The 9,822-nt window shown below is 32.8% G+C and overlaps 2 protein-coding genes across 2 annotated transcripts; both read left to right on the plus strand.

The window, feature by feature from the left end:
• Nucleotides 1–5,858: 5,858 nt before the first annotated feature.
• Nucleotides 5,859–7,105, plus strand: LOC111376399. The gene is made up of 2 exons (XM_022999360.1): nucleotides 5,859–6,239; nucleotides 6,477–7,105. The coding sequence occupies exons 1-2, from the start codon at nucleotides 6,057–6,059 to the stop codon at nucleotides 6,888–6,890; spliced, it is 597 nt and encodes a 198-aa protein (XP_022855128.1). The 5' UTR covers nucleotides 5,859–6,056; the 3' UTR covers nucleotides 6,891–7,105.
• A 144-nt stretch (nucleotides 7,106–7,249) lies between these two features.
• LOC111376400 lies at nucleotides 7,250–9,110 on the plus strand. Its single transcript, XM_022999361.1, has 2 exons — nucleotides 7,250–8,502; nucleotides 8,772–9,110. The coding sequence occupies exons 1-2, from the start codon at nucleotides 8,197–8,199 to the stop codon at nucleotides 8,904–8,906; spliced, it is 441 nt and encodes a 146-aa protein (XP_022855129.1). The 5' UTR covers nucleotides 7,250–8,196; the 3' UTR covers nucleotides 8,907–9,110.
• The last annotated feature ends 712 nt before the right edge of the window (nucleotides 9,111–9,822 follow it).

Genomic DNA, 9,822 nt, shown 5'->3' on the forward strand with positions numbered 1-9,822 from the left:
ATACTGATACTTGTTAAGTTCCTTTCATTTTGTCCTTTCGCCAAGTTGAGATTTTTCTCGTACAATGAATCTGCAACAAGTGTAAGAAGATATCGTGCAATAAATCAGCAATGGTCCTTTAATGCTCAAATTAGAAATCAAGTAAAAGTACGTGCTCTGCTGATACAATTACATGATTATCTTATTCTGATTTTAAATCCATGAGTCGATATGCTATGCAATAAACAAAGGAAATTAGATGATTTGGTCAAAATGACTTCTTATTTTGACTAAACGGATATGGATGATTTGACAATTTCAATGGATCAATTATAAGATTATGAAAAACAAGATAGGAATTCTTCACAGTATGGAAGAAACAAAGATATAATCAAACCAGATCTCGATGTGTCTTTCTAGATATTCCTCAATTTCTGACTATTCATGAAACGTGAATAGTATGCTTTCGGAAGAAATCAAGAATTTCTTGAATATCTTACAAATTTTCGTTCTTTTTTTCTGAATGGATGATTAGAACTTCATCTTAATTCGAATCCTATTGAGAGGTTCACTAAATATCAGAAGTTGTTAATGTTGTTTATGTCATATATATCTAGAGATTCATTAGCCGACTATGTGCGTTGGATGGTAAAAGTTCACATACATCTCTCAAGGTTTTGAGTTCATACGTGTTGAAAGTCGAAACATCGTATCTCTAATTTGATCAACAATTTGTGTTTTATATGTTTGAAACTCTTATACTCCTTTGTGTACCACAACATTAAAGATAAATTAAGCTTTATACGCTTATATTTTACTGTAATCTCTATATAGAAACCTAAAACTATTGCATCCAACCACCAACCAACTGACCATGACTTTCGAGTTGCAACTGCCACAGACCGCTCAAGTACGTACTCATTTAGGGAAGTAGGACCCCCATTAATTATATACTTCTACTCAAGACCATATTTCATTCTAATCGTGCCCCTTTCAATAAATGAATTTGTTTCACCTATAATATTGGTCTGGTCTACTCAAACTAGTTGGCTAACTTAAAAATTGCACAATGACTAATTATTCAAATGCATATATTTCAAAATGTTAAGTTAGAAATGTTAGTGTTATTCACGATTAGTATGTACTCAACCGTCGTTTCACATCGTGAAGACATTGTATTTTAAACAAGATTATATAATAAAGCGTGCATCGAATTTTTATAGTCGTCCAATTCGTTTCAACTTATTAAGGGTTAGTTTGCCAAGACTTTTGAAAGTCAAAAGTTGTTTTTGATATACGACTTATTTCTTATGAAATTCTTTCACAATAAATAGAAGTAGAAATATTGCTAAATGATCCCTAAATACACTATAAAATTTCTTGTCAAATTTGATGTAAAATCTAAGATGAGGAAACCAAATGTATAGTTAAATTGTAAGGTGGATGGTCCCTTCTTAAGTATTATTCTTGTACTTGTTATTTGTTAAACAAATTAGCGGCAAAGTAAATTCAGAAAATATAAACTAGACAGATTAATATTTTATTGATCACCACTTGAGAAAAGTAATTTTTTATTGCCTTTTTATTTATGGAAAATGTCATTTTTCCACCCAAATTTCTACTTTTGGGGTGTTTGCTTAATAATTTTTTTCTTGAAAAAAAATTTCCTACCTTAGGTCATGTGACCATATTTTCCTCAAAAATAAGGAAAATATTTTCTTTAGAGAGTAGTTTTTAAATACTTCTACTCAAGACCATATTTCATTCTAATCGTGCCCCTTTCAATAAATGAATTTGTTTCACCTATAATATTGGTCTGGTCTACTCAAAACTAGTTGGCTAACTTAAAAATTGCACAATGACTAATTATTCAAATGCATATATTTTAAAATGTTAAGTTAGAAATGTTAGTGTTATTCATGATTATATGTACTCAACCTTCGTTTCACATCGTGAAGACATTGTATTTTAAACAAGATTATATAATAAAGCGTGCATCGAATTTTTATAGTCGTCCAATTCGTTTCAACTTATTAAGGGTTAGTTTGCCAAGACTTTTGAAAGTTAAAAGTTGTTTTTGATATACGACTTATTTCTTATGAAATTCTTTCACAATAAATAGAAGTAGAAGTATTGCTAAATGATCCCTAAATACACTATAAAATTTCTTGTCAAATTTGATGTAAAATCTAAGATGAGGAAACGAAATATATAGTTAAATTGCAAGGTGGATGGTCCCTTCTTAAGTATTATTCTTGTGCTTGTTATTTGTTAAACAAATTAGCGGCAAAGTAAATTCAGAAAATATAAACTGGACAGATTAATATTTTATTGATCACCACTTGAGAAAAGTAATTTTTTATTGCCTTTTTATTTATGGAAAATGTCATTTTTCCACCCAAATTTCTACTTTTGGGGTGTTTGCTTAATAATTTTTTTCATGAAAAAAAATTTCCTACCTTAGGTCATGTGACCATATTTTCCTCAAAAATAAGGAAAATATTTTCTTTAGAGAGTAGTTTTTATTTTCCAAAGAATTTACTCTCTTTCTCTCTCTTTCATCTACCCATCAATAAAAAAAATAGACAAGTGTAATATTTTTAAGATTGAAAATTAAATCAATTAAACACAGTTAACATATCTTGAATGAACATTATTTATTATCTTAAATGTAACTTGCTGCATGGTAGAGTTTATACATGTAAATAGAGACTTGGTCCCCAACTTTTGAAATAGAACATTTTGGCCCTCAATATTCCATTAATATTGCAAAATTATTATTAGTTGATAGAAACGGTGCTTAACCCGAAGTGGCTCTCATTAAACAAATTAACATTTTAGCAAGTTTGTAAGGATTGTAATTTTGAATGTGATGGCTATAAGAGTCTTACGTATTCAAACATCAAATATTAACGAATTAACAAGAACAACTAACTAAAATCAAACAATAAAATCAAGGTTGCAACTAAATACTATATGACTATCCACAATTGAAAATTTAAGCGATCAGGGCGACATGAAAATTTCATCTAGTATTGAACCAAAACCCAAGTCTAAGTATACTTCCATTTTATTTTTAAAATTAAATTTTTAACAACAATTAAAACTACTTATGAACACCAATGATCATGAATAGTTGCACAAATTACAAACTCATAAATTTCATGAACAATTACAAAATTATGAGCCCAAAAAATCAGCTTACTTCTACAAGGTCAATTAAATATTCAATTCAAAAGAAGGAAAAAGCAGAATACATATAGATTTGAAAACAAGATGCAAACGAGCTATATTAGAAGTCATCAAAGAAAAGGCAGAATGACCGAAAGAGTTCAAAAACATCATGAACGGAGGACTACTGCCATCGATTTTCAGTAGAGACCGAGAATAAAATATTACACATTTCATCCCCAAGGGAAAAAAATAATAATTGGTACAAAAAGGGAGGAATATTGTTAAATTCATAATTTTAAAATCTTACAAGAGGATCAAATCGCTTTAGGATCATAAAATCGTAAGATCCAGATCGAGAGTTTAACCACCATGCTTTTTAATAGGACGATTTTCATCTAGTTCTCGACTACTTGTGTGACAACCATAGGTTGGGGACTAATAATGCAATTATAGAGTGGGTTGTATAAATGAAGGAGAGAGGCGGTGGGTAGATTGGAGTCATTAAACAGAAGAGAAATCAGTGAAGATGATAGTGACAAAGAAAGATAATTGTAGAAAACGAGGCCGTTTTAATGCTCCATTCTTCAATTCTGCATTTAAGTTCAGTTAATGAAGGCAGGTAGACTTGCTCAATTAACCCCCCCAGCCCCACCCCACGACTCTTTTTGTGTATATACGTTTTTGTGCATGCATACATGCGTCATTTCTGGGTTCCAGTATCTCCTTTCTAATTAGGTATTCGATAAGATTGAATAAGACAAAGTATAAGATTTTAATTTTTTTTTTTTCATTTTTAATATCCGTTGATAAAATTATCTCCATCCCTAAATTTTAATTTGGATCTTGAAATCATTAATAATAAATAGAAAACGGGAGGAAAAAGAAGGAAAATTTACAGTGTATATTTGTGCATGCATATAGTGAAAAACAAGTTTTCTAAAACTTCATTACTTTTTTAATGTTCATTGTTACCTTATAAATCATAATATTTTTATTTTAGCTTGCAGCCAAGGTTTATTTATCCAACAAAATCTAATTTCTGGTAAACAAGTTTTTCATTACCAAAAATAGAATAATTGTTTAAAATAACAAAACAGTTTATATTTGTCGAGAAGTACAAAATCGTATCAATACAATCCTTGTTGCGTTTCTTGATTAATTGGATCGTTTCTTTGTATTCTAAGCTTTTGTATATGTGATTTCATGTATTACTTGATCATTCTGTCTAAGAAGAGGATTTCTCTAAGTCTGTGAACTTTTCCTATAACAATATGACCAGTCTTTTTTTAGTATATTTGAAGTCGTCTATCTATCGTTGTTCATCAACATCCATGTATTGGCACAAAGGTTTAGAACAAGAAAAGTGCAAAGATTTTATTTTATATTGTATCATCAACTTATTGTGAGGGTGTCTGCAAATCCCAAACATGTAAATATTCAAACTCATGAGTACTAAAATTTAGTACAAGATTTGGCATATTTGCAAACAAGAAAGCCCCCTATCCCCACCCTATGCCAGGGGGTGGGGGAATGGGTGATAGAGACACACATTTATAGCTCATGAAAATCTGGTTGTATTTAATATAAAGTTTTTTTTTATAGTTGAGTAGATGAGTTTCTATATATTCATAGATCATGGACGAGGTGGTTTAATTTAATAGCCGTGAGAGTGTTGAAAGCTTTTAAAGTTATTGGTTTTTTTGGTGACCCAATTGTGAAAGTTGGAGTTATGAACGTCCATTAAAGACACCTTCAACTGTTTACAGACACTGCAATTTAATGACAATTCCAAACTTCCCACCCTTTTAAAGGATCCCCACCGCCCTACGAAGTTCAAGAAATCTTATTATGGGTTTAGTAATTTGGGATAATTCTCAACTCGGTTGGATCATGGGTGCACTATATTTTTGAATTCTTGCATTAAGAATGTCTTTCTAGGAGTCAGAGTCGAGTATTTCTGTATTAGTGACATGTTTGATACGACATGGTTAAAAAAATAAATGATGTTGATTATCCGTTGGAAAGAATAAAATTGTATCACTTCCACTATTAAAAAAAAAGGATTTTTAAAAACATATAATATCACACTATTGGGCGGAAAACAACTTGATATTCAAAAGGAAACTCAAGAAAAAAAAAGGTTAACTCTCTAAATTCATTAATATTTAACTCTCAATCTCAAGAACCCTTCAAAATATGAAAAATATGTATTTTTCATATTTCTAAGATTAAACAAAAGGATTTGCAAGAATGGGATTAGATACCTCAATAGTCTCAGCCGTAAACGATGGATACTAGGCGTTGTGCATATCAACTCGTGCAGAATTGAAATCGCCGGCCACAACCCATGGTCGATCAATGTTATCATTTAGAGAGACCGTGGAAGTTTCAATCGAATATCTAATCACTTGGAAAAACCTAAGAAGGCTTCTAGGGCAAAATTTGTTGGTTGAACATTTTTGTTCACTATTGTTAAGTCTAGCATACCAACTAAAAGTATGGATTTAGAGATAGTATGGAACAAGAAACCAACCATTCTTACATTAAGCCATCAATTTGGATGCAAATGTAATGGATAAATTAATATTTGCAATTAAGATCAGGTGTGTCAAGTGGTGCATGGATGTGCACACTGACCAAAGAGCGGTTAGCTAGAATTTAAGCAGCTTGGAGCTACATAGTAATTGCAAGCCCAACTTCTTCACTTAAAGAGCACGTCACATACGTACACAAAGATGGCACTTTGATGATCAGTTTCACAATAAAAGTTTCCAAATTTGCCTATATATATCCAAACCTTTTCACTATTCTAATAAATTCAGTCTCTCGCTCTAGAGTGAGACCTGTAATGTATAGAGAGAGATGAGCTTGTCGTCTTTGAATTGATCTCCATACGCTATACCATGATGAACGGAAAAATGGTTCAAGAGTCAGAAAACTCATTGAAGAAGAGGAAGTGGGATGATCACGAAGATAAAATCTCCGAGAAGCCAGAGAAAGTCAAAATCGTGAAACCGATACTCGATACTTTCGCACAACATGAGACACCATTACCTTTAGAGTGGCAACGCTGCCTCGATATAAAGGTATCATATGCTAGGCATCAACTGTCTAGTGTTCATCAAGTCAACATCTTAAATTATGTTAATCAAAGTCTAACCATGGTTCTACAATATGTAGATTTATTTATTTATTTATTTTTTGGTTCTAGTTTTTTTCAAAATTCGAGAACTTCTTTCTTTATCTCGTATACATGGAAAGAAAGTTTCAAATGACTGCAACCCTATAGCTCAATTAATGAGTATGTGCTCTTTTGAATGCAGTCAGGTGAACTATACTTCTACAACACAAGGACCCAAAAGAGGACATTAAGTGATCCAAGAAGTACAATAAATCCAGAGCCTTTGAATCCTTCTCCTATGAGCTTAGATCTTGAACTCAATTTGCCCTGCGGATCACTGGAAAAGAAGAACGATATCCAAGAACAGCACAATAGCTTTATGATGAAGCAGAATTCATCAGGTGATAATACCGAGCCTGGGTCAGGCCTTACCCGTTCGCCTTCTTGGTTAACATGTGAAGGGGAACAACAAGAAATGGTAACTGCAGTATGCGAGAAATGTTACATGTTGGTGATGATGTACAAGTCTTCTCCTGCATGTCCCAACTGCAAATTCATGCACCCACCAGACACAAGCCCTAAGTTGTTTAATCCGAGGTTAAGCCTTCTGTGCTAAGAATTTGTGTGTCTTGTTCTCAGGGACATGGTATTTTTAGTACCAATGATATAGTCTTTTTCCTGCACCTCTTGGAAAAAACGAAAGAAAAGGGAAATTCACTAAGGTGAAATCGGAGAAATATGAAAAATGATGTACTAAGCACGAGCTTATCTTATGCTATATATATGACTCATCACTTGATATTAAACTTTAAGTTAAATATTGAGATTCAACGTAAATTTCTCCACGTCTTTTGTGTGTGTGTGTGTGTGTGTGCACGCGCACATTGATTTCTGGAATGCAAGAAATGTGATTGGAGAGTGCAATGGGCAAGATTTTAATTTTGGAGAGTCTTTAAACATTGCCAACCTTAGATGTCTATATTTATCCAAATCAATAATTAGCCTTAGTGCAAAGATTTCAATCAGTAACAAATATAAAATCTTAACTTTGCAGTAACCTAATATAGACCCTTGTCATCCCAATGTATCTGAGAACATAAGGGCTCATAATTAAGCTTATTTTATATATATAAAAAAAAAAATCATGCGAAAATAGTGATTGAGACTTTTGGATGGAAAAATGTAAGAAATTGATTTGAATAATTACACAATGAGGTTTTTCGTATGTGTATAAAAGGCAGAAATTTTAAAAAGAAGAGAGCAAAGGAATGGAGTTCACATGTCGAATTGACAGGCAGCGTACTCGATACTTTCATGGAGTCGTCAACTGGTTAAATCTACTGCTTCAATCACTCTCTTTTCCTTCTTTGGGTCCTTAAGTGAAATAATGATTTACCGTCTAGTTTTAGACGAGTGTGAAACACGGATTTCATTTAATAGCGGTTCCATCTTAACCAATGAATGAGTAAATCGCCGACTAGGAGAATCAGATGACTCAACTTCAAGTTCCAAAATAGCAAGAGATTATGATTTTCTTTAGAAGGGGACTGCTTTATAACCAGTGAACTACTCTTTGCCCAATGCTTAAAAACCCCTCTCTCAGTTAACTAAAATTTAACCACTCTTGCCCTCTGGGGCATAGTCTAGTGGTGCAAAGGACAGGAGTGAGAATATCTCACGTCTTATTGACAGCTGCAGTGTGGGGATATGAAATTGGACTCCTTGTAGGCGTAGTGTACAGACAGCTCTTGTTCCCTGGCCTGTTAGGGCACATCCCGCAATTTACCTTCTTCACAAAGTTTTAGGCGCAGGACGATGGGGACCCTCAAGATTAGGGTTCAACTTTTTTTTTAAAAAAAATAATTTAACCACTCTTACCTTAAGAAGTCAGTATTAATGGAAATATTATTAAAACAGCGCCAATGGATGTAATTTCCACTTTTATTTATAAATATAAAAGTCTATTAAGAAGGTTCGAGACCTTTCAGTTCCCGCGCTTCCTTAAAAAAATCAGAGAGACTGAGAGAGGAGTAGATGAAAAAGAGCTGAGAGTTCCAGAATCTGAAATCAATTCGCAAGAGAGTAAAATGGAGAAGATCGGTGACGAAAGAGGGGGCCAGACTCAGGCAATGAAGTCTCAAGTCGCCATTAGATGTGCTAAAGCTGCGATTCTTCTATCTTCCCTAAAAAATTCCCCTAATAATTCAACTTCAAACATTACCCTAAAGGTCCCTCTCCTTCGCTTTCTAACATATGCTTTCTATGAATACATTTGTGTGTGTTCCTACGAATGTATGTATAGATCTATACAGACAGATACCTAATTAGTGGATCGCAATTTTTGTTGATTCTCTTCAAAATAATTGTTTAATTTGTTCGAGTTTGATCTGAAGTCCGGAATGTAGATATCCACACACGAACACACCCACTAATAACTGATAAAACAGAGTTGATTTGGGAATATAATAAATTCATACTGTTGTTTTGTGGTGTTCAGAATGAAGAGGAAATTGAGGATCTAAAAATAGCGTTGGTGAAGGAGAAACTGAAGAACAAGAAGCTGAGGATTTGTGTTGAAATGGAGTTGCTTGTATTCTTCCTCTGGACTCTCCTTTTGCTGGTCGTCTTTTGAAATCATCGTTGCTTTCAATGGTGGAAATTCCTATGGTTCCTGTATGTATAGATATGATAGTTTCAACTGATGCTTTTTCAGTTAAACTTCTAATGGAGTTGGCTATAAATAGTTTACACTGCTTGACACGTGAAATTCTTTTTGGGACTTTCAAGGCTGTAAAATGTGCGAGTTTGATTTAGCAGTTTCGTTAATTTTGTGTCCCGTATTTGTTTGGTTATCTTCATTTCATTGAATTTAAATTTGAACTTCGACTGGGGTATATTGTTACAAGGAAAAACTTAAAAATTCACAAGGCAGAATCTCGTGGAACTATGTCCTCACCTTATGAAATCAAATCTTAGCCTTCCAATTACATGGCGAAATGATATAAAACTTTACCACCGGAATGTTGGCCCCCCCGGTCTGGGAACAAATTTTCACCCCCAAAAAATTAAATTTTTTTAATCCTTATTTCACTATTTTAGCCATCATTTTTTACTTCCTCATTCAGAGGTAAATCCACTTCTCTCTAACAATCAAAAAATCAATTCTTATAATCACTACCGAACAAATCTTTAATAATACAACAACAGCTATAACAGTAGCATAACAATGAGATAATATATACATGGCATGTGCCCCCCTTTTGAATTTTATTACATTTCATTTTTCTCTCCTATTTTTAACCACACAAACTTCTATAAAATAATATTACATGTAAATCGAAAAAAAATTCTTCTTTTTCAATTACTCATTTTTCAAAAAAATATTATTTCACCCATTTTCATTTTCAAAAAATGAGAACCAAACGAGGACGTAATGAGTACTTGCATAATTAGACTGGTAATGCACCAGCCATGAAAAATAAATTATAATGCACTTCAATTTTGGATGCCTAATTCTTCATACAAATTCGATCAGAAGACCACTAAAT

The sequence above is a fragment of the Olea europaea genome, unplaced genomic scaffold, assembly GCF_002742605.1.
Source record: "Olea europaea var. sylvestris unplaced genomic scaffold, O_europaea_v1 scaffold1500, whole genome shotgun sequence".
Lineage (NCBI taxonomy): Eukaryota > Viridiplantae > Streptophyta > Magnoliopsida > Lamiales > Oleaceae > Olea > Olea europaea.